The sequence below is a fragment of the Heteronotia binoei genome, chromosome 20 (genome assembly GCF_032191835.1).
Source record: "Heteronotia binoei isolate CCM8104 ecotype False Entrance Well chromosome 20, APGP_CSIRO_Hbin_v1, whole genome shotgun sequence".
Classification (NCBI taxonomy): domain Eukaryota; kingdom Metazoa; phylum Chordata; class Lepidosauria; order Squamata; family Gekkonidae; genus Heteronotia; species Heteronotia binoei.
The window spans coordinates 1,490,126-1,514,860 of record NC_083242.1 but is presented as its reverse complement, the minus strand read 5'-3'; the positions used below and the strand labels follow the sequence as shown (position 1 = coordinate 1,514,860).

The following is a 24,735-nucleotide window of genomic DNA, read 5'->3' as shown; positions in this document are numbered from 1 at the left end:
GGCCTCTCTGCCCTGTTGATGGCCCTCCAGAGGAACTGGTTGGCCCCTGTGTGAGACAGGAGGCTGGACTAGATGGACCCTCCCTGGCCTGACCCAGCAGGGCTCTTCTGAGGTTCTCCTCAGGGGAAGGCCTGAGGTTCTCCTCAGGGGAAGGCCTCGGCCTCTCTGCCCTGTTGATGGCCCTCCAGAGGAACTGGTTGGCCCCTGTGTGAGACAGGAGGCTGGACAAGATGGACCCTCTCTTGTCTGACCCAGCAGGGCTCTTATGATGTTCTTATAAAGGGCTCAGCCTCTCTGCCCTGTTGTTGGCCCTCCAGAGGAACTGGTTGGCCACTGTGTGAGACAGGAGGCTGAACTGGATTGACTTTCCCTGGTCTGACCCAGCAGGGCTCTTCTGATGTTCTTCCTAGGGGAAGGCCTCAGCCTCTCTGCCCTGTTATTGGCCCTCCAGAGGAACTAGTTGGCCCCTGTGTGAGTCAGGAGGCTGGACTAGATGGACCCTCTCTGGTCTGACCCAGGAGGGCTCTTCTGATGTTCTTCTCAGGGGAAAGCCTCAGCCTCTCTGCCCTGTTGCTGGCCCTCCAGAGGAACTGGCTGGCCACTGTGTGAGACAGGAAGCTGGACTAGATGGACCCTCCCTGGTCTGACCCAGCAGGGCTCTTCTGATGTTCTTCTCAAGGAAAGGCCTCAGCCTCTCTGCTCTGTTGTTGGACCTTTAGAGGAACTGATTGGCCTCTGTGTGAGAGAGGAGGCTGGACTAGATGGACCCTCCCTGGTCTAACCCAGTAGGGCTCTTCTGATGTTCTTCTCAAAGGAAGGCCTCAGCGTCTCTGCTCTGTTATTGGCCCTCCAGAGGAACTGGCTGGCCACTGTGTGAGACAGGAGGCTGGACTAGATGGATCCTCCCTGGTCTGACCCAGCAGGGCTTCTCTGTCCTGTCCTTAAGCCTCATTCCAGCCCTCTACTCCAGGGGTGCCCAACGGTAGCTCTCCAGATGTTTTCTGCCTACAACTCCCATCAGCCCCAGCCAGCATGGCCAATGGCTGGGGCTGATGGGAGTTGAAGGCAAAAAAACATCTGGAGAGCTACCGTTGGCCACCTCTGCATCTAACTCCAAACTACCCAGCCAGGAATCCCCCCGCCACCCTCCCAGACTCCGCCTCCTCCTCCTCACCCAGCTTGGTGATGCCAATCTCTTGCAAGTCCTCCCATGTGATGTCGGTGATGAAATCGATGTTCTCGTACCCGTTCTCCACGAGCACCTTGTAGTACTGCCCCAGGCTAATCATGGAGAGCCAGAGAGCCAAGTTTGCCTGGGGAAGGGGGGGGGGAAAGGAGGGACAAAATCAGCCTTCCAAAGAGTGGTCTGAGTTGTAAGCGAACGGAGGGGCCACTGCCGAGGGAGGGTTTCCTTTCCCCCCGGGGACCACCCTTGGGGTGTTTATTTAGAGCTGGCCAAGAGGCTGCCCCCTCAGGGATGACAGAACCACATCTGAGCCTCACGGAGCCCAACCTGAGGGAAAGAGGGACCTCTTACTGGTTTGTATTCCGGAAGCCACTCTGGTGTGCTGAGATTGTTGATCTCTGAGGCAATCTTCTTTCTGTGGCCAGGTTTGGTCACCCCGATGGCCGTCAGGTCCTACCGCAACAGAACACCCACTCAATGTCATTCTATTAAAAATGTTTTGCGAGCTCACCTTTCCCCTAATCGCCCGCAACCCAAGGTGCAGATTCTGCCGCCGAACGTCACAAGAGCAGACAGGCACAGCTGGGAGGGGAGGGGACCAACTTAAGACGCCCCCCCTCCCCCTTTAAGGCCAGTCCTGAGCCAGCTCCAGCAGCCCTCTTGCCCAACCTCGGACACTTCCCTTGCACTGGTCATTCGGGTTGCCACGGAGAGAACAAAGTTAAGAGTCCAGTGGCTCCTTTAAGACCAACGAAGTTCATACGTGGTGGACTTGTGGTCACAAGTCATTCTGGAAGTTTTTTATATTACAGGAGTAAGGATTTCATTATCCCCTAAAAATTGTCTCCTAAACGTTTGGGATGATTTTAGACTTTGTGAATTAAAGAAGGAGTTGATTTCTTTGTCGCTCCAGGAGGCTAAGTATTGTATTGCATTACACTGGAGAGAGAATTCAACTCCTGCATTGGTGGCCCGATTAAGCAAATGCTGGGGGTGTTTTCTTTTGGACAAAATTATGTACAATTTAGAAAGAAGACATACTTCACATCGAAGGTCAACTATTTTAGGTAAGTGGTCCCCTTTTCTGGATTATTTTTCTTGTGGGAATTTTGGTTCAACTGCAAACGATATACTGGTCTGGCATTAATATGTTTTTAATATGGTTATGCCCTGTTTGTACTTTTGGTTCATTTAGATGTTTACTGGTGACCTGCTGACTTCGTCGGATCGTAGTTCCGATTATTGTTTTGACTATGATCCTGAATGTTAATCTGTTTATTGAAATAAACTTGTTTTATTTTAAAAAAAAACAATGAAGTTTTATCCAAGGTATGAGCTTTTTGTGTGCATGCATAGACAGATAGACAGTAGATGATGGATGGATGGATACTATCTCTCTGAGGAAGTGTGCATGCACACAAAAGTTAATATTTTGAATAAAACTTCGTTGGTCTTCTTGGTGGCAGTTTCAGTGCTACGGAAAACCCTCCCAGAGGCTATAAGGGCCCTGTAGGACCTCTCTCAATTCCACAGGGCCTGTAAGACAGAACTATTTCGATTGGCCTACAACATGTGAGATGGGAGAGAGCTGCATTTACCCTCCAAGAACTGAGTAATATCACCTATAGTAAATCGCATTAAGTCTTCAGGACCGCTGACGGTGACAAGTAAACTGTGAAGATCTAATTGGAAAGAATTAATTCTGAAACTAAATTGCCTGCGGAGGAATGTCTTGAAATTCTCCATTAGGTAGCACCGCTGTGATTGTATTTTAATGATTTTAGTCATTTTAGAATTGTATTGTTTGGAGATGTTGTTCGATTGTAAGCTGCCCCGAGTATGCTGCTTGTGGAGAAGGCAGGAGATAAAGATAAGGTAAATAAATAAATAAAAAGGTGCCAATGGACTCTTAACTTTGTTTCAGAGACATTATGCAGGGAAAATTCAACGCAAGGAGAGAAATCTCCCAAATTTTTAAATTTAAGTTAATTTAATTTTTAGATTTACATCCCGCCCTATCCCGCAAGCGGGCTCAGGGTGGCTTACAACAATAAAAATGTCACTGTAAGTAGCTGTTCTTGGAGCTGTGCCCCAAGTGCTGACTAACACAAAAGGATTGCCACCAGAAAGCAGTTTTTCCATGCATGCCATTCTATTCTTTTGCCACACGAGGGAGAATGAAGGGCTACAGAGAAATCTCGCTTTCTAGAGTAGAGAGATCCTGTGGGTGAAAAAAGTTGGTTTTACCTTCCCTGGAGGGGGAATCAGGGGAGAAATGGGTGGACATGCAAAGAGAATAAGCAAGAGGGATGCACTGGAAGGGTTTGCTGTTGTCCAAAACCAATGTACATTTTAAAAGAAGTCTTTGATCCACTTCCCCTGTGCAGTCTCAAAAGAGAAACAGCAGCAGCTGGATGAAACCAAGAGCACAAGCTGCGTGCCCCCTCCCAAAACTCGACCCATTTCCCTCACCTCTGGCGTCATCCGACTGATGGTGGGGATGTCGTACCCGGCGTTGATGAAGTTGGAGGCGTAGAGCTGCAGCTGGAACTTGTAGAGCCACTGGTACACGGCCTCCGAGCTCTGGGAAAAGAAAGAAAGAGGGCGATGCGGAGGGGAACTGCACTTTCTGTCTGCCGGACTCTTTTCAAACCAGCCCTCTGTTAGCCTTGTGCCCTCGCAATAAGGAGGGCCAAGACTTGGCCAGAACGGACTTGTAGTGAGCTGCTGTCTCTGGATGTTACGGTGGTGCATTTGCCCTGCTAACCCTGAGCACTGCTTCCGTCTCAATGCAGCTGCTACAGGATCCATGCAAAGAGAGAAGAGGCTGCGATTAGGAATAGCCGCCATTAAACCTTCCTGTTTGTTTGGGTTTATCGCTTTCCCTGAGGCCAGGGGTGGCCAACGGTAGCTCTCCAGATGTTTTTTGCCTACAACTCCCATCAGCCCCAGCCACTGGCCATGGTGGCTGGGGCTGATGGGAGTTGTAGGCAAAAAAAATCTGGAGAGCTACCATTGGCCACCCTTGCCTTAGGCTTAAGTCTTGGAAGGCCCCTGGCCTAGCCTGCTAACAGCAAGGTGCTTCTTTTAACTACATTCACCTGCGGCTTTGGGCTGCAAAGAGAACCCTTCTTGGGAGTGTCCCCTTAATTTGTTTCAGCCTATCAGGGCCAATTAGCTAAGCATGTCCTGACCAGCTAATGCTTTCATGGGTTGGGGCAAGGAAGTCTGAAAACACACCTCACTTGGGGTCTGGGCCCCCCAGACGCTATGTCTTCGACCCCCCCTGGCATGGACTCTCTGGAACAAGCTTGGGAGTAAGAACCAGGTGATGGAGTGATGGACCAGAAGCCTTTAAGGTATAGTATGACAGCTTCTAGTAGGGTTGCCAGGTCTGACTCAGGAAATGTATGGGGACTTTGGGGGTGGAGCCAGGAACAAGGGTGTGACAAGCACAATTGAACTCCAAAGGGAGATTTGGCTATCACATTTCAAGGGACTGAGCTTTTTAAATGCCTTCCCTTTATTGGAAATAATGAAAGATAGGGGCATCTTCTTTTGGGGCTCATAGAATTGGGCCCCTTGGTCCAATCCTATTGGAATTTGGTTTTCTTTTCTTTCTTTTTTTGCGGAGAGGCTCTGCTGAAAATTTGGTGCCTCTACCTCAAAAAACAGCCCCCTTGAGTCCCAGATACCTGCAGATCAATTCTCCGTTATACCCTATGGGGGACCAGTCTCCATAATGGAGAGTCAGTAGACTTTTGACCCCCCCTCCCCTCTTTCTGATAACCCTGAAGCGGGGGGAGGGCCTTCAAACCAGGGGATCTCCTGCCCCCAGCTGGGGATTGTGCATCCAACAAAGAGTCATGCGGATAACGGAGCAGGGAAAAACCTCCGCGAAGACCAGCCTCCAATAGTATACAAAAGCTTACTGCAAAATTATAATTGTCAAGATATAGCTCAAATACTAAACAGTCAACTGCTACAATAATTGTCACATAAGGAATGCTTGCCAACCTCACCCAAAGTCACTCAAAAACGAATTAATGTTCGTAATTTCTTGTCAGATGGGTGCAGGTAGCAATTCCAATGGTAAAGTTCTCCAAGGAGACCAGTGCTCCAGACAACTTCTTCCGTACAGCAAGGCCCCCAGAGTGATACGCGACGCAGTCACAGTTGTACTTTGTCCCACGTTTCGTATTTGCTTCTACGAGCTTCCAAAAGACATTTTACAATTCAAACGCCGACGCTTGTAATCGCTTCCATTCAGTATGGTCAATTTCCATTGAGAGGAACTTCCACTCCGTATGGTCAGTTTGTTTTTGGGTGACTTTGGGTGAGGTTGGCAAGCGTTCCTTATGTGACAATTATTGTAGCAATTGACTGTTTAGTGTTTGAGAGATACCTTGACAAATAAAATTTTGCAGTAAACGTTTGTATACTATTGCAGGCTGGTCTTCATGGAGAGGCAGTTTAGTGTAGTGGTGAAGCGCACGGACTCTTCTCTGGGAGAACCGGGTTTGATTCCCCACTCCTCCCCTTGCACCTGCTGGAATGGCCTTGGGTCAGCCAGAGCTCTTGCAGGAGTTGTCCTTGAAAGGTCAGCTTCTGTCAGAGCCCTCTCAGCCCTGCCCACCTCACAGGTTGTCTGTTGTGGGGGGAGAAGATATAGGAGATTGTAAGCCACTCTGAGTCTCTGATTCAGAGAGAAGGGTGGTGTATAAATCTGCAGTCTTCTTCTTCCCACTCCTTCACTTGCACCTGCTGGAATGGCCGTGGGTCAGCCATAGCTCTCGCAGGAGTTGTCCTTGAAAGGGCAGCTTCTTTCAGAGCCCTCTCAGCCCCACCCACCTCACAGGGTGTCTGTTGTGGGGGGAGAAGATATAGCCGTTGTAAGCCGCTCTCTCTGATTCAGAGAGAAAGGTGGGGTATAAATCTGCAATTCTTCTTATTATTATTGATGTAACCTTTTCCCCTGCCCCAACTGAGGACTGGTGGTGCTAGCCATATTTTTCTTTTATTTGCCATCTCTTGTGCCTTACGAGGGGCTCCTGCCCAGCATAGACTCTGTTATTTTGACAGGTTAAATAAACCTAGAATATTTTTCTACTTTCTGGTGTTTGGAGTTACTGACTGAATGGACGCAGGAGACCCTCAGAAACGTCCCTGGGAAGCCAAAAAGCCTCTGGTGAAAGGTCTGCAATTCTGTGAGGCTCCTAACAGTCCCAGGTGGCTGCGGTTTCAGGGCCTGGGAGCTGGAGGGCTCTCTAGGACCATGTAGCCACCTGCTTCCCAGGCTTCTGGCGAGGCTGGCCTCCAGGGACCAGAACTGGGGCAGAGCAGCCCATGCACCCCCCCCCCCCCAGGCTGTTCGGAGACGTACCTTCCCCTCTGACATGGGCTCCACCTTTTTAACCGGCTGCTCGCCATAGGGCTGGGTGGGGTACAGAGGGCTGCTGAGGCTCGGCGTCCGAGAAGAACCTGGAAGGAGGAGGAGGAGCCATGAGGGCGACGAAGGCCTGCCATGATTGATCGAGGCCGGGGTGGCCAAACACACGACTGTGTGGCTCTCCAAGCCCACCCCCCACCCACATCTGCCCGCTTGGAGAAGGTATCTTTTTAAAGCTCTTCTCCAAGGCAAGACAACCAGCAGCTTGGAGAATGCATTAAAGTTACTTTCTTTCCCTCCCTCCCTGCCTTCCTTCCACCCTCCTTCCTTCTTCTTTCCCTCCCTCCTTCCTTCCTTCCCTCCCTTCCCACCTTCCTTCTTTCCCTCCCTACCTTCCTTCCTTCCCATCTTCCCTCCCTTCCCTCCTTCCTCCCTTCCCACCTTCCTTCCCACCTTCCTTTCTTCCCTCCCTCCCTTCCCTCAAACATCTGACATTCATGTTTTGCAGCTCTCAAGCATTTGACATCTTGGGAGAGAGATCTTGGGGTCGTGGTAGAGAACTCACTGAAAGTGTGAAGACAGTGTGAGATTGCAATAAAAAAGGCCAACGCCACGCTGGGAATTATTAGGAAGGGAACTGAAAACAAGTCAGCCAGTATCATAATGCTCCTGTATAAATAGATGGTGCAGTCTCATTTGGAGTACTGTGTGCAGTTCTGGTCGCCGCACCTCAAAAAGGATATTATAGCATTGGAGAAAGTCCAGAGAAGGGCAACTAGAATGATTAAAGGGCTGGAACACTTTCCCTATGAAGAAAGGTTGAAACGCTTGGGGCTCTTTAGCTTGGAGAAACGTCGACTGCGGGGTGACGTGATAGAGGTTGACAAGAATACGCATGGGATGGAGAAAGTAAAGTACTTTTCTCCCTTTCTCACAATACAAGAACTCGTGGGTGTTCAATGAAATTGCTGAGCAGTCAGGTTAAAACAGATAAAAGGAAGTCCTTCTTCACCCAAAGGGTGATTAACATGTGGAGGAGGAGATTATGGCTGAGTGAAGAGTTCGGGACACCAGCTCAAACATCACAGCCGCCCCCCCCCACCCCCACCAATTGAATAAGACATTTCCCATTTCCAGCAAGGTCTCTCTCTGCCAGGGAAGGAAAATGCCGTTTTCCAGCCACGATCGTGAAAATGGACAAGTTTTACATTTTCACCTTCTCACTGTTGCATTCATAGCACAAAAAAATATGAATTCAAAACATCAGACACGCACACACAAAATGGATGAAACAAAAAGACTCCGCGTGAGAACGGAGCAAAACAAACGGGAACAAAAAAGGGTCGGCCTCTTCATCCGGGTGGCAACCAACGCGGCAGAGTGGTTACAGCAAGGGATTAGCCTTGAGGAGAGCTGGGTTCAAGTCCTACCTCAGATGGTTAGTGAGGGATGTCAAACTGTTGATCTCTCTCTGCCTAACCTACCTTCCAGGGCCGTTGTGCAGATAAGGCTGAGATGCAAGCTGCCTTAGAGGGAGCGTGGGATAAAAAAAAAATCTGGCTGGAATGTGATAAATAGATACCGGCAGACCATCTTTTTAAAAAAAGCCGAAGCAAGATTTGAACCAGGAGCTGCCTAGCTGATGAGCTGAGCCTTGTGGAGGGAGACCCAGAGAAAAGAGAATTCAGAATCCAGCCCTCTGATGGGTCTGAGAAACAGCTGCAAAGCAAAGGCTCGAGTGCCACAGAAGCACCCCGTGGCAGGGCACAGGTGGAACCAAGCCAAAATGGCAGCCAAGGTGACCTTGAAGGCATCCTGCCCCCTCCCCCGCCCTGTAAATCCTGGGCACAATTCCCGTGCAAAGAGCATCTCTCTTTGGAGGACCAGCCACAGGATGTGAGGGACAGCTAGCAGTGTTTGGGTCACCTGCCTCAGCAGGAACAGATGGTCCATTTTAGAGGGTGGGGTGGAGAGAGGAGGCTCCTTCCGTTCCCCAAATCCAGCCAGCGATCCTCCCCGCCCCCCCCCCCCCAAATTGAGGAAGCCCAAAGCACCGCACAGACGTACCGATCCAACACCTCTCTGAAAAGCCCCTGTGTGTTGACAATGCACATGACAAACCGTGTTCTTAAGAAGCGGGATACGGAGAGAGAACCATCTGCCATGTTGCCCCACCCCAGTGCCATTCCACCCCCCCCGAAAGCCCTCTCTGCAATCCCTAAATTTTGACTGCAAGGATAGGAAATCTCTGCTCTCAGGGTAAAAGCAGGGGTCAATTCCAGAGCCTGTGGAGGAAGGACACTTTGGGGGGGGGGGACACTGCCAAAATGTCCAGGGCACTGAACCTGAAGCACCCCCCCCCCAATGAAAGCAGCACTACGCCGATGACAGGGAGAAAAATCAGAAAGGGAGAGCAGCCAGAGAAGCAGCTCTGCGCCTGCCGGAAGCCGGCCTGTTCCTTCGAGAGCATCTGGAGAGCTGCCAGGGAGCCAGATTGGGGGCCCTCTCCCAGGGACAGGCACCCTTCCCCTCCCTAATCCCCCCCACTAACCGAAGCAGCCGAAGGCCTGGCAGCAGCAGAGGGAGAGCCTCATGTTTAGCCCAGCCGGGGTCCTCCAGCCGAGAAGAGCCGCGCGTCAAGGGGGCAGGGGAAGCTCCGGCGAGCACGGAGGACCCAGCCCAGCCACGCACCTGCGGGTGTCTCCGATGCCTTCGCAGGCCCGTCGCCCACGGCCGAGTCTTGCACAGACGCCTTCTGGGAAAGGACCGTCGCCAGCAGCTGAGGGGTTGGGGGAGGGGGAGAGGAGAGAGAGGAGGCAGAACCCAGTGAGAAAAGGGCTTGGGGGGCCACTAGGGTGTAACAGGGCAAGGGCCCCTTCCCCGGGAAGGACCGAATGGGAATGGGCAGCGATCTGGCAGCGCCCTGATTCTCTTGGCAAAGTGGTATGTTGTGGAGCAGGGCCAGCCTGGCTTTGCCTGTTTGGGATTCATGGTTGCCGTCCCAGCTGGCGCGAAAAACCTTACCAGGCTGCTGGTAGACAAGCAGGCAATCCGGGGAGACCAGGAGAGGGGCCACCTCCCCCTCCCCTCCTCCTGGCCCGCTTTCCCCAGGAGTGGAAAGAGAACCTGGGTATGTGCCAAGGGAGCTGGCAGGAGCAGAGAAAAGGCGGTGCAGGCGGCAGCCAGAGGGGGGCAGCAGAGTACAGCAATGCCCAATTTTTGCCAGGATTGATTGGGGGGGGGGGGGTGCTCCCACTTGGTGGCATTGTAGGGATGCCACTCTCCAGGCGGGTATCCAGACAAATGAGAAGGCTGTGTAACACACACAGACAAACCAAAAGCCCAAAGGGCACATAACCTATACTGCTGCAAACGCTTTTATACACAGACTTATAGTAAAGACTACGAGCCCCGTGGTGCAGAGTGGGAAAGCTGCAGTATTGTAGTTGGAACTCTCTGCTCACGACCTGAGTTTGATCCCAGCGTAAGCTGGGTTCAGGTAGGTGGCTCAAGGTGGATTCAGCCATCCTTCCGAGGTCAGTCAAATGAGTACCCAAATTGCTGGGGGGAAAGTGTAAAAGACTGGGGAAGGCAAGGGCAAACCACCCCGTAAAAAGTCTGCCGTGAAAACGTTGTGAAAGCAACATCACCCCAGAGTCGGAAACGACTGGTGCTTGCACAGGGGACCTTTCCTTTCCTTATGCGGCCCCGTGGCACAGAGTGGTAAACCAGCAGTACTGCTCAGGACCTGAGTTCGATCCTGGCGGAAGCTGGGTTTTCAGGTAGCCGGCTCGAGGTTGGCTCAGCCTTCCATTTTTCCGAGGTTGGTTAAATGAGGACCCAGCTTGGTGGGGGGAAAGTGTAGATGACTGGGGAAGGCACTGGCAAACCACCCCGTAAAACGTCTGCCGTGAAAACCTTGTGAAAGCAACATCACCCCAGAGTCGGAAACGACTGGTGCTTGCACAGGGGACCTTTCCTTTCCTTATGCGGCCCCGTGGCACAGAGTGGTAAACCAGCAGTACTGCTCAGGACCTGAGTTCGATCCTGGCGGAAGCTGGGTTTTCAGGTAGCCGGCTCGAGGTTGACTCAGCCTTCCATCCTTCCGAGGTTGGTTAAATGAGGACCCAGCTTGGTGGGGGGAAAGTGTAGATGACTGGGGAAGGCACTGGCAAACCACCCCGTAACAAGTCTGCCGTGAAAACATTGGGTGTTTTCGCACTCACGTTTTACTGGCGCCACGACCCTCCTGACGCCGGCGAATCTGCATGGATTTCGCAACAGAAGCGCCGGCGCTCCCAGAAGCGCCGGCGCTTTCCGTCGCTAAGCCAGCGCAAACGTTTTCCTGCATCTTTGCGATTTCCGTTTGCGCTGGCTTAGCGACGGAAGTAGCCGGCGCTTCTGGGAGCGCCGGAGCTTCTGGTGCGAAATTCATGCAGATTCGCCGGCGTCAGGATGGTCGTGGCGCCAGTAAAACGTGAGTGCGAAAACGACCATAGTGAAAGCAACGTCACCCCAGAGTCGGAAACGACTGGTGCTTGCACAGGGGACTACCTTGACCTTTATAGTAAAGACTTATATGAATTCATGAATGCATTTAATCCTGCGTGCTGACATAAAAATACTTAAAGCAGTTCATAAAGAGCGAACGCTCTGTTTCACAACGGCCCTAAAGGACCCGTACAAATTAGCGAACAATTTCTAATGGCTCTGTAGAGCTCTCAACATTGATCCGCGGTCCAAAAGAGTCCAAAGTCCCTTTTGTGTGGAGGTCATGTGCAACAGGACACCGGTAAGAAATGGGGTCTCCACACAAAGATGATGTGCCCTTTGTGCTTTTGGTTTGTCAGTCTCCAGGTGGGGCCTGGGGGTTCCCTGAAATTCCAGCTTCTCTCCAGACTACAGAGATCAGCTCCCCCGGAGAAAATGGCTGTTTTGTGGGAGGTGGACACTGTGGCCCACAGGGGTGGGGAAGAGCCCAGAGGCGGGATTCCAGCAGCACTCACCTTGACCCCTTCCGAGCCCGGGTGGAGAGCGTGGCTGCCGCTCCCCGTACTTTGGCCGCTCCCCGAGCTCCGGGCACTGGCCACGCTCCCCGTGCTGCCAACGCTGCTGCGGTCGCCGCCTATCGACAGGGGAGGGAAGGGTCACGTTAGAAGGGAGCCCCCCCCTTCCAAAGAAGCACTGCCATGGAAGGGGGGGCGCTGGTGTTTGTGACTGGGGGAGAACTCAAGCAACCATGAGCCTTCCTACCCTCCTGGCCAACCTCTACTGAAATCGTAGAAATCATATATATCTAACAAAGTACTCTTTCTAAACCCATACACAGGGGCAGTAAAGTCTTCCAAAAGGGGTTCTCGGGTGTACAAAAATATAGAAAAGTTCGTCAATTTGACCAGACCCCAGGACACTAAAAAGGGCTTGCATAATATACCTCAAGGTCTCCGCTGCCCAACAACTGTTTCGACAAACGAAATGGAGTCTTTATCAAGGGCTGGGAGTAGAATAATAGAATCAGAGTTGGAAGAGACCCCCAGGGTCATCTAGTCCAACCCCCTGCACCATGCAGGAAACTCACAAATACCTCCCCCTACATTCACAAGATTTTCATTGCTGTCAGATGGCGATCTAGCCTCTGTTTAGAAACCTCCAAGGAAGAAGAGCCCACCACCTCCCCAGGATGAAGCCTGTCCCACTGAGGAACCGCTCTAAGGGTCAGGAATCATAGAGTTGGAAGGGACCTCCAGGGTCATCTAGTCCAACCCCCTGCACAATGCAGGAAACTCACAAACACCTCCCCCTAAATTCACAGGATCTTCATCGCTGTCAGATGGCCATCTAGCCTCTGTTGAAAAACCTCCAAGGAAGGAGAACCCACCACCTCCCAGGGAGGAAGCCTGTTCCACTGAGGAACCACTCTAACGGTCAGGAAGTTCTTTCTAATGTTGAGATGGAAACTCTTTTAATTTCAACCCATTGGTTCTGGTCCTACCTTCTGGGGCCACAGAGAATAATTCCACCCCTCCTCTATATCAGGGGTGGCCAACGGTAGCTCTACAGATGTTTTCTACCTACAACTCCCATCAGTCCCAGCCAGCATGGCCAATGGCTGGGGCTGATGTAGGCAAAAACGTCTGGAGAGCTACCATTGGTCACCCCTGCTCTAGACGACAGCCCTTCAAGTCCTTGAAGATGGTGATCCTCTCACCTCTCAGCCGCCTCCTCTTCAGGCTAAACATCCCCAGCTCCTTCAACCTTTCTTCATAGGACAGTCTCCAGACCCCTCACCGTCTTTGTCGCCCTCCTCTGGACCCGTTCCAGCTTCCAGAGTAATTATCTTAATGCAATTAACCCTGGAACAGCTATGCCTATTTCTTTTTCCATAAATCCCCAAAACTTCTTGTTTCGAGCACAAAACCTGTGGCTCTCCCTGGGCTTAATGCAGCCTGCTCTGTGCAAACGCTGCAAGTTTCTCCACTCCAAGAACGTGGTGGGGGAGGAGATGCTCGCGGCAATGCTCAGTGGGGCACAGAGTCACCCCACAGCTGCCCCTTCACGGGGCCACATCAGCCCCCCCCCCCAGCTTCATCCCAACTGATTCAACCTGCCCCTTTCTCCCGTACCTGAGTAGGGTTTCCGGAGCACCCAGATCTCTTCAGCTGGGGCTGGCGTGGTGGCAGATGCACCTGGCGATAGGTGGGATGGGCTGGCATCAGACCCTCGGGAACCTTCGGGGTCAGAGAGAACCATCAGGGGGACAGAAAAGAGATAGGGGTGCGGGAGACCTACCCAGAGGACACTGTGCCCAATGCGTCTTCTAAGTGGTGGAGTCTAGCACAAATTCTACTCCTTGAGCTACTGGCATTAAAGTTTTGAGCTACTCCATAAATTAGCTTGCTCTGGGGCAGGGGTGGCCAAATTGAGGCTTTGGAGTCACATGTGGCTCTTTTGCACGTATTGTCACAGAATCCTAGAGTTGGAAGGGACCTCCAGGGCCATCTAGTCCAACCCCCTGCACACTGCAGGAAACTCACAAACGCCTCACCCTAAATTCACAGGATCTTCATTGCTGTCAGAGGGCCATCTAGCCTCTTTTGAAAAACCTCCAAGGAAGGAGAGCCCACCACCTCCCGAGGAGGAAGCCTGTTAGAATCATAGAAGAGTTGGAAGGGACCTCCAGGGTCATCTAGTCCAACCCCTGCACAAGGCAGGAAACTCACAAACACCTCCCCGTAAATTCACAGGATCTTCATTGCTGTCAGAGGGCCATCTAGCCTCTGTTGAAAAACCTCCAAGGAAGGAGAGCCCACCACCTCCCCAGGAAGCCCGTTCCACTGAGGAATCAGTGTGAGGAATCTGTGTGGCTCTCAAAGCACTCGCCGCTTACCCAGTCAGCTTGGAGAAGGCATTTCTCCTTTAAACCGCTTCTCCAAATCAAGCCAGCGAGCAGCGAGCAGAATGCATTTAAAGTTACTTCCTTTCCTCCTCTCCCTCCCCCACCTATTTCCCTCCCTCCCTCCTTTCCTTCTGTCTTGCAGCTTTCAAACATCTAACATTCAGGTCTCAAACATCTGATATTTATTCGATGTGGCTCTTCTATTAAGCAAATTTAGCCACCCCTGCTTTGGGGCCATCTTTTCTGAACGAAGGCAAACATGGGTGAGCTGGAGGCTAAAAAACTGTGAGCTACCTTCCCACTGACTCCGCTTAGAGAGAACATGGCCTGACATAGGCCCCTTGAAGGGACTTGGCACTTTCCTGTTTCTTTCTCTGAGCGCCTCCTGAGCCGGGTAAGACTGGAGTCTCTTGCGGTGCGGCCCCCGATTCTGGGCCCTCGATGTCCGGCCACACGCTGCCCACTGCCATGCTTTGACCCTCCCCCTCTCAGGGCATGTGCCACTTTGACAGTGCCCCAAAGCCACCCCCCTTCCAGCCACCTGGGCACGGGACAAACACCGTCTGTTTGAGCCCAGTGGCTCAAGGTCTACCGTGCTGGCTACCAAGGGTTGCCAATCCCCAGGTGGGGCCAGGGGATCCCCTGGTTTGGAGGCCCTCCCCCCCCTGCTTCAGGGTCATCAGAAAGCGGGGGAGGGAGATGTCTGCTGGGCACTCCATTATTCCCTATGGAGACCAATTCCCACAGGGTATAATGGAGAATTGATCTGAGGGTATCTGGGAGGGAGGCTGTTTCTTGAGGTAGAGGCACCAAATTTTCAGCATAGCACCTGGTGCCTCTCCTCAAAACACCCTCCAAGTTTCAAGCAGATTGCACAAGGGGGTCCATTTCTGTGAACCTCCCATCCTTCATTATTTCCAATAGAGGGAAGGCATGATTCCTTTTAAATGTGATGGCCAGAACTCCCTTTGGAGTTCAATTCTGCTTGTCCCACTCTTGCTCCTGGCTCCACCCCCAAAGCCCCCAGATATTTCCTGAACTGGACTTGGCAACCCGATTGGCTGCCTCCTGCTGGGAAAGACAGGAAGGTGGGCGTGGCTTTCCCCACACTGCAGCCTCCCCAAGGGGAGGCTCCCCGGGCCCCACACGTCCGTCTGGTGGGTTTCAAGGTCTTGGAAGCCACAGATGCCCTATGCCTGTTGTGTGAAGAAGCAACGTTGCCTTCTGTCTGCCCCGAATCCATTTAACTGGGAAGCCCCCCTTCCCCTGCAGGTCAAGGAGCAAGAGCAAAGAACCCAGACCCTCACATTCCCCCTCCCCCAGCGACCTCCCTGCGGGGCCATTGGCCTCTGGCACCGGCCAAGTGAGACCAGGGCTTTGGGGGCCCTGCTGCAGAAGAGACCGAAATGCAACTTTCACACCAAGCAAGGCCAGGCTGGGGGGGGTGAAAATGCAATTCTTACATGCGGGCTACGCTGGTTTCCTGTCTTCCTCTGTCTTTACAGGGGTAGGGGACAGTGGCTCTCCAGATGTTTTTTTGCCTACAACTCTCATCAGCCCCAGCAAGCATGGCCAATGGCTGGGGCTGATGGGAGTTGCAGGCAAAAAAAACACATCTGGAGAGCCACTGTTCCCTACCCCTCTACAGGGACAGAGCAAGGGTTCGAGGAAGGCTCTGAGCCCCCCCTGGCAGGATTAGACCCCCTTTCCTGCCCCCACTTAGCCTTCTGAAGGGCTGCAAGCTGAGCCCAGCACCTGTGTTTAGATCACCAACAGCACAGTGAAAGGAACAATCTCTCCACTTTGGGGCATATTCCTGGGGAGGTTAGAGAAACGTGGCACAGAAGCAGCCCCCCCCCCCCGGGCATTCCGCCACAGCAGGCAGCATCCCCACCTGGGGAGCGGGAGGGGGATCAAAGGGAAGACCAGGTGAGGGGTGGGGTCAGGGAAGGAAGATGAAATGCAATTGTGCCAAAATGGATGGAGGGGGAACAACCACGACGTGCCTACCTTCATGTCCATCCAGCTCGCTCTGCGGCCCGTCCACGGCCCCTCCCTCTCTTCCCAGAAAAGACTTGCCTCCAAAGCCCCCCAGGCTCCCACCCCGGGGGAGTGTCAGCCCACAGTTCCAGCTCCATCTTTGGCTCCTCCTAGAGCCAGTTTGGTATCCTGGAGAAGTGCACGGACTCTTATCTGGGAGAACCGGGTTTGATTCCCCACTACTCCCCTTGCAGCTGCTGGAATGGCCATGGGTTAGCCATAGCTCTCGCAGAGCTGTCATTGAAAGGGCAGCTTCTAGGAGAGCTCTCTCAGCCCCACCCACCTCACAGGGTGTCTGTTGTGGGGAAGGAAGATAAAGGAGATTGTGAGCTGCTCTGAGATTCAGAGTGAAGGGTGGGGAATAAATCCACTAGCTTCTTCTATCTTCTTCCTCTGTCCCCCGACACCTCAAGATCTCTTGGTCACCTTCTGGGCCATGCGCTCCCAGCCCCAACCAATTCCCTCTGGCTCGGCCCTTCTTCCTGGCCAAAAGAACCCCCCCCCACCTGCCTCCCCCCCCCCCCAACATCTCCCCATGCTCAGCCCAGCCCAACCACGTTCCCCCCGCTGCCCTGGGGCCCAGCCTTCTGTGATGCATCCCCCCTGCAAAACACCCCCAAAAGATGTCTGTCTGCACATACCTATCCCAGTTGGCTCACAGCCAACCACACGTGCACCCCAAAGCAAAATGGTGGCAGCGGCAGGGAGAGGCAACCAATGAATGAAGTTGGAGGATGGACTACCTGTGCTGGTGCCCGGCCCTTCCACAGCGCCGTGGGGCAGCCGGCGGTAGCCAAAGGAACTGAACAGAGGCTGATGGGGGACTGGCGGAGGTGGGGGTGGAGGCAGGATATGGATCTGGTGGGTGGAGGAGGAAGAGGAGGAGGAGAAGCAGGGGAGGCCGTTGGGGATGGAGGCTCTGCAAGCTGGGAGCGGGATGGCCTGGAATTGCCCGGGGTCGTCATTCCACGGACCTGGCGAGAGAAACAATAACCGATGTGAAAGGGCACTTCCCCCCCAGGGCCAGGAAGGGGAGGGCTGCCACGAGGCAAAAGGGGGTGTTTCAGTGGATCGTGTGGCAGAGCAGCTGAGAGGCTGGGCCACAGTATGGGAGGATAAGAACTTAAGAGAAGCCATGTTGGATCAGGCCAATGGCCCATCCACTCCAACACTCTGGGTCACATAAGAACATAAGAGAAGCCATGTTGGATCAGGCCAGTCCCACACTCTGTGTCACACAGTGGCCAAAAAACCCAGGTGCCATCAGGAGGTCCACCAGTGGGGCTAGGACACCAGAAGCCCTCCCACTGTTGCCCCTCCCAAGCGCCAAGAATACAGAGCATCCCTGCCCCAGAAAGAAGAACATAAGAGAAGCCATGTTGGATCAGGCCAGTGGCCCATCCAGTCCAACACTCTGGGTCACATAAGAGAAGTCATGTTGGATCAGGCCAATGGGCCATCCAGTCCAACACTCTGGGTCACACAGTGGCCAAAAAACAAACAAAACACCCCCACGTGCCATTAGGAGGTTCACAAGTGGGGCTAGAAGCCCTTCCACTTTGCCCTCCCCCCAAGCACCAAGAATACACAACATCACCGCCCCAGACAGGTCCAATAAAATGCTGTGGCTAATAGCCGCTGATGGACCTCTGCTCCATATGCTTATCCAATCCCCTCTTGAAGCTGGCTATGCTTGTAGCCACCACCACCTCCTGTGGCAGAGAATTCCATGCGTTAATCACCCTTTGGGTGAAGAAGGACTTCCTTTTATCCATTCTAACCCAACTGGATCCGGGTTCAAATATCACCCCTGTCACAATCTTGCTAGGTGGTCTTTGGGAAGATCGTGTTCTCTCCCCCCCTCGCCATCCCGCCAGTGTCTCCAACATGGGGCTAAAGTTTCAGGGTTGTTCTCAGGGCTGGAAAACAGCATGCAAATGCTGCGGGGGTGTCTGGGTAGCTTCACCCCCAACAGCAACAAATTTCTCAGCTCCGGAGCTCAGTCCAACCAATACCTGAGTTCTTCTTTTCCCCACCACCCCCGCCCGCTTTGAAATCCAATCCGCTGTCAAAGCAAGATGGAACGTTTCAGCACCAGTCCTCTCTCCTAACAATGTAATTGGGTTTTAGCTTAATTTAATGGGATAATCTATGTCTGCTTCCCCCCCCCCCTTCCCTCTCTAACGCACACCTGGCCCAAACGTTCTAGCAGAACGCAGAACGTAAATCTTAAAATTAAATCCATGCGAAGGAAGCAAATTTGTACAAGGTGAAAGAGCCAAAGCTTTTTATCAGCAGGAATCCAGCCTCCAGAGAGGAGGCCGTGCTATGAATACCCACCAGCTGCCCTCCCGTCCCCCCCCCCCTTGCCTTTGGCAGCTGCAACCTGCTGGAACGTTTCTCCTTCTCCCCCTTCTCCTTCTTCAGTGGGTATAAGTCACACAGGTGATAACCCTGCCAAGATTTACTGAGCGCAAACTAATGGGATTGGTTTTTCCGCCCCCCCACCTCAAATTAAACTCAGTCTAAAATTAAACTCATTCACAATTGGCCTGACATTCCACGGGGCGGCTGCAGATAATCTAACGGGAGACCTTCCACGGCAGAAACGCTCTTTGCACAAGTGGTATGCTGCGGAAGGTCAAGGGTACCAGCGGGGCCAAACTTTGGGGTGGGATTCCGGGGCCACAAACGCTCCCATTTAAAGGGGGGGGGTGGTATTTCCTCCCATAAGATCATAAAGTCCAGGGTTGAGGATTACCAAATTGGAATGGGGGGGCAGTTCCAGGGAGGCAGAGGGGATTGGATAAGCATATGGAGCAGAGGTCCATCAGTGGCTATTAGCCACAGCTTATTTTTGGAACTCTCTGTCTGGGGCAGTGATGCTCTGTATTCTGGGTGATTGGGAGGGGCAACAATGTGAGGACTTCTAGTGTCCTGGCCCCACTGATGGACCTCCTGAGGGCACCTGGTTTCTTGGCCACTGTGTGACACAGAATGTTGAAATGGATGGGCCATTGGCTTGATCCAACATGGCTTCTCTTATGTTCTTATGTCTGGGACAGTGATGCTCTGTCTTCATGGTGCTTGGGGGGGACACAGTGGGAGGGCTTCTAGTGTCCTGGCCCCACTGATGGACCTCCTGATGGCACCTGGTTTTTTTGGCCACTGAGTGACATAGAGTGTTGGACTGGAGGGGCCATTGGCCTGATCCAACAGGGCTTCTCTTATGTTCTTATGAACCTGAAAGTTCATGAGCGGTGATTGGTCAAATGCACAGAGGCCCCGGAGAGATTTGGGGGCCTTGAACAGCATCTTTGCCTCCCACAAACCCTTGCCAGAGTTTGGGAGAACCCCAGTCAATGGTGGACTCTGCCCCCTTAATTATTGTCTGCTCAAAGCCCTGTGGTTTTGGGAAAAGGAATCCTGTATGAATCTACTGAGATGTCTTCTGCGGTCAGGACAGGGAGAAACTGGACAAGCTGCTCCCCCAAACACAAGGGGGAAAGGGGGAGCCAGGCCTTAATGGCAGAGTGTGACTCAATCAGGGCTTTTTTGTAGCAAGAACTCCTTTGCATATTAGGCCACACCCCCGCCTGATGTAGCCAATTCCCCTGGAGCTTCCAGGAGGCCCTGTCAGCTCTTGGAGGATTGGCTGCATCCGGAGGGGGTGCGGCCTAATATGCAGAGGAGTTCCTGATACAAATAAAAAAGTCCTGCACTCGGTTCTTGGCTTGTAAAGACGGCCCCACCCCATCCCCGGGGGGAGGCTATTTGCCTGTGCGCTTGCTGATCGCTTCCACCAGGCTGGACGGGAAGTAGCCGACGCGGTCATTGCCGGTCCGGTTGTCATGGATACATCCTTTCCACCGGCCGTCTGCATGCTGCTCCAGAACCTGCAGGGGGGGACAGGAGGGGGGATGCAGGGAATGGTCAGCCAGGAGAAGAGGCCTCTACAAACTCCCCCGGCAACAGCATAGCTGGCTCCTACAAGGCATCCCCTCCTCTCTGACCCAATCTTCTGCTCTCTCGAGCAAAGTTCCCTCTAAGACGCCGAGTCTTGTGAGCAAGAATTCTACTTCGTGAGCTACTGGCATGAAAGTTGTAAGCGGGGTTCCCTCTAAGCTGGTTAGCCTTCAGCTCAGACATTTTGGACTTAGCCCAGCACACAGTGAGCAGGAGCTCCCCACCTGCATGCCAGCAGCTCACAAAGTAGAATTTTTGCTCACAAGACTCTGCAGCTTAGAGGGAACACTGGTTGTGGGCTACATAAATTAGTGTGCTCTGGGGTCATCCTTTCTGAGCTATGGCAAAAACCTGTGAGCCGGAGGCTAAAAATCTGTGAGCAAGCTCACACTAACTCGGTTTAGAGGGAACACTGCTCCCAAGCCTTCCCTCCAAATCTCAGAAGGGCACAACTAGATTGGTGCCAGTTAGGAACATGGAGAATGCAGTCTGTACATGCTCAAGGAGCCTTTGATTGTCAAGTAAGAGCTGAGCGGAAGGTTTAAACCATCATTTCTGAACAGAAAATGCCTCTAGGAGATTATTCCTCTCTTCACTAGGTGTCTCCCCCCCCCCCCCCCGTTTCTGAGTGCACCCGGGGAATCCGGGAAGAGCTAGTGTGGTGTAGACCTTAAGACAAGGATGTGGAAGACCAGAGTTCGAATTCCCACTATGCTTTAAGCAGGCTCGGGCACTCACCCTCTCTTGGCCCAGCTTACCTCACAGGGTGGTTGTGAGGATAAGCACGGGACAGGAGCGCAGTTTATGGCTCCCTCCCTGGAAGAAAACCAGGGTGGAAATATGGCAAAAATCATTTTTTAAAAAGCTATTAAAATTCATGTTTCCATTGCGGATCCTGGTGGCCATTTTGCCTCTACTGACCACAGCGGCTTGGGGGGCAAATGCTATGGGGGGGGGACCACTGTCATCCAGAAATAGCCCGAGGGGCAACTGAGGGCATCCTGGGTTCTGGAGAAGCAGCTCTCCAGGCAGGCACTTCCCCTGGGGCCAGGAACCTTCAAAGCCCATTTCAGGCCCTTCTGGCTGGCTTTTCAGCCCCTTTGCGAACGAGGCCAAGAGAGAGACTCACCGTGATGATGTCTCCAGCTTTGACGTTGAGGCTGGTCAGGTCGTAGTTGTTGCAGTAATCTTTGACGGCCCGGACTTGGAGGGCTGCCGATGCATCTAGGCACAGAGGGGAGGGGGGCAGGGAGTCACCACCAAAAGCCAAGGCCCTGCAGACATCCTGGCTGCGGGGTGTGTGTGTGTGTGGGGGGGGTGGTGGTGGTTCCTGATTCTCAACTGGGAGGCACTCTGTGGCAGCAAGGGGAGACCGGATTCCCGGGACTTCAAGGCGGACGGCACACTTTGGGGCCCAGGAGAGCCACAGAGGGGGAGGGCGGGCTGCTATTGCAAATTGGAAGTGAAAAAAAAAATGCATTTGGCACACACTTAAGGTCTGCCTGTTGTGACTTCGTTCCTCGCAGAGGCCACAAATATTTGGGAGCCTAAAATACGAAGCATCTTTAGAAGGTGGAATCAGCATCCCTCCCCAAACACACCCCCCGCCAATTAAGGTGGGGCACGATCCAAAGACGCTGTCCACGCAAGCCTCCCTGATGCAAAAGGGGGTTGCCCGAATGCCATTTTAGAATCATAGAATCATGGAGTTGGAAGGGAACGCCAGGGTCATCTAGTCCAAGCCCCTGTATAATGCAGGAAACTCACAAATACCTCTCCCCTCCCCCACACGCATCCCCAGCGACCCCTGCAGGCTCCATGCCCAGAAGATGGCAAAACACCCCAAACGTCTAGGATTCCTGGCCAAACTGGCCCAGAGAAAAATTGCTGATTGACCCCAAAGTTACAAAGATCATTTCCCTGGGCATGTAAGAAAGAGCCACAAGAACGAAGCATTTGGGGAGGGATGGTGGCTCAGTGATAGAGCATCTGCCTGGTAAGCAGAAGGTCCCAGGTTCAATCCCCGGCATCTCCAACTAAAAAGGGTCCAGGCAAATAGGCGTGAAAAACCTCAGTTTGAGACCCTGGAGAGCCGCTGCCAGTCTGAGCAGACAATATTGACTTTGATGGACCCAGGGTCTGATTTCAGTAGAAGGCAGCTTCATATGTTCATATTGATGCAACCCGTCCCACCCTCCTTCTCATGATCCACCTAATTCACAGAATCGGCATTGCTGTCAGAGGGCCATCTAGCCTCTCTTTAAAAACCTTCAAAGAAGGAGAGTCCACCACCTCCCGAGGAGGAAACCTGTTCCACTGAGGAACTACTCCAACTGTCAGGAAGTTCTTCCTAATATTGAGCTGGAAGAACTTCCTGACGGTTAGCAGGTCCCTAGTCCTCATTTGGCATGCTCCTAGTCCTCATTGCTGGTCGCTAGGAGACATGCCCAAACTACTACAACAGAGCCGAACTGGAGGCTGTTTGGCAATTCAGAGCAGACCTGTGAAACACCAGCAAGCCGAAAAGTGCATTTCTGGAGCAAAAAGCTTCCCAGACACACAACCCAGGAATGGAAACCCAGTCAAAAACTAAAATGCTTTTAAACTCCAGGACTGAGATGCCCCCAATTCAAATCTCCATCTGGTGGTTTTAGCCTTGCAGCCCTTCTCTGGCCCTCTTGTCTATAAAATGGGGAGGGGCTCTCTCCGTGTCCAGGAGAAAGAGAAAGAAGCGCCTTCGTCACTCCCTGCATCCCACTTGCTGCTTCTGAAGATGTGGCCACAACAGCTTATTCCAGAGTAAAATTCTGTTAGCCTTTATGCTGCCCCAACAGAACCTGCTAGGAAAACCCAACAGTTAAAAGCGATTTATAACCAACGGCACGCCTTCCCTAGAAGAGCCACTAGAGGGCAGCAGAGCTCTCCGACATTTTTAATTATTAGCCCTCTTTGCTCTACTTCTCCATCTTCTTCACAACTGTCCTGCAGAGTGGGCTGGGGAGGAACAACGTCACACTGCAGAAGACGTTTCGCATGGGGCTAAGACCCTGCAGTGGGGCAGGATGGGGTGGGGAGGCCCCCCTGCTCCGCCTGATGCTGCTTTTGGCCCGCCGCCCCCTTCTTCTCCCCATCTCACCTCGCAGCATCTGTTTAATCTCCTTGCTGGCTTGCGTCGCGGTAAACTGGTTGACGATGTCCAGGGCCGTCTGGCTGTAGGTGTTGCGGACGTGGGCATTGATCCCACTCTGAAAGATGGGGGCGAGGGGAGGCTGAGAGCGAGGAACTGCAGGGAAACCCCCCTCCCCGGGCAGAACCCAGTCCGAAGGCACCCTTGGGCCTGCCGGAGCTCAAGAGCCCCCTTGGCTATTTCCACAGCCAAGATGGCCAGAGGTGCTCCCCGTCTACACGGCAAGGCCTTCATCTCTTCTCGCAAGCAGATTGGAGCGGCGGCCAGGAGGACTTACGTCCAGAAGGAGGCGAACAACATCTGTCTTGCCGCACAGGGCTGCTTCGTGGAGTGCCGTGCCTGCCTTGGTTTGCCGGTTGATGTCGATGCCGGATTGCAGCAGGAGCCTGAGAGGAGAGCAAGAAGATAGATTAGGGCTGCTCCAGCCCCAGAGGGCGATCTGGAGATTTCAGTGCCTGCACGGGGGGCGGGGGGGGGCAATGGAGACCTGGAGGAGGGCGACGCCTCCCTGTCCGTACAACGTGGCTGCAGAAGACACAGAAAAAGGAATTGCAAAGGATGCGGCACAGCTGAGCAAACGGGACCTGCCCGAGGATGGCAGGCTGGAAAAATGTTCCTGGGCAGGGAATGCTGCCCCCGTGCCAGCCTCTCACTCCTGGCACCACATCTACAACCCCAAAGTGAAGACTCCGGAGGGCGGTCTTCTGATGCCACTGTTCTGCTCTCAGCTAGGCCCGGGCAGCTGGCATCTCCCCTCTCTCGCCTCTGATCAGCCGGCTTCCAGGGCTGCCCTTGCTAAAAGCTGCCTGCGTCTCAAAGTCCCGGAAGTGGCACTTTCACCACCAGGAATATTGTTTCGACCTGCTAATCCTGACGGTAAACAATGCTGGAAAGCTAAAGATATTTTAGCGCAACTTGGGTGAACAGGGGCAGCCGGAGGAGAAGAAGATGATCTCTAAGCTGAGAGTCAGCGTGGTGCTGCGTTCGGATCTGGGAGACCCGGATTTGAATCTCCACCCTGCTATGTAAGTGACTTGGGGCATCCGAGAGGCACCAAGGAGGGGTCCAAGTGAAGTCCCAGGAGATCACTAACCAAGGGGTGGCAGAAACAGGTGCTGCTGCAAAACGGCAGAGAAACTGAGCCATCCCCACACCTCTGGAAATGCCAGTCAAAATTTATCGTTTCTGGAATTTCAGACAAGCCCAGGACAAATCCTAGAAACAGCGCTGAGGACTAGCAACATGCTTCTTCTTCTTAAGTGCAAAGAAGGCCCTGCGAATGGAAGAAGGCACAGACGCCCTCTACGCTGTGGAGTCTTGTGAGTGAAAATTCTACTTCGGGAGCTACTGGCATTTGAGTTGTGAGCTACTGCATAGATTAGCTTGCTCAGGGGCCATTTTGCCTGAGCCAAGACGAAAATGTGCGAGCCGGAGGCTAAAAAGCCTGCGAGCTGCCTCACATTAACTCAGCTTAGAGGGAACGCAGATGGCATTCTCTCTCTTTGCAACAGGCCCCAATCCAACATGGTGTAGCCAGAGTACACAGGAGAGAGAGGCTTTGAGGCGTGCCC

General features: G+C 53.0%; 1 protein-coding gene across 1 annotated transcript in view; it reads right to left on the bottom strand.

Moving 5' to 3' along the window:
* The window catches only part of CASKIN1 (CASK interacting protein 1), a 143,209-nt gene that overhangs the window by 12,133 nt on the left and 106,341 nt on the right, over window positions 1-24,735 (bottom strand). The window contains exons 7-17 of the mRNA XM_060260701.1: window positions 23,442-23,550; window positions 23,114-23,222; window positions 21,107-21,201; window positions 19,790-19,907; window positions 13,199-13,303; window positions 11,582-11,700; window positions 9,267-9,354; window positions 6,570-6,667; window positions 3,659-3,769; window positions 1,538-1,639; window positions 1,175-1,313 (exon numbers count right to left, since the gene is read on the bottom strand). Of these exons, the coding sequence (XP_060116684.1) occupies window positions 1,175-1,313; window positions 1,538-1,639; window positions 3,659-3,769; window positions 6,570-6,667; window positions 9,267-9,354; window positions 11,582-11,700; window positions 13,199-13,303; window positions 19,790-19,907; window positions 21,107-21,201; window positions 23,114-23,222; window positions 23,442-23,550 (1,193 nt within the window). The remainder of the gene's footprint in view (window positions 1-1,174; window positions 1,314-1,537; window positions 1,640-3,658; window positions 3,770-6,569; window positions 6,668-9,266; window positions 9,355-11,581; window positions 11,701-13,198; window positions 13,304-19,789; window positions 19,908-21,106; window positions 21,202-23,113; window positions 23,223-23,441; window positions 23,551-24,735) is intronic.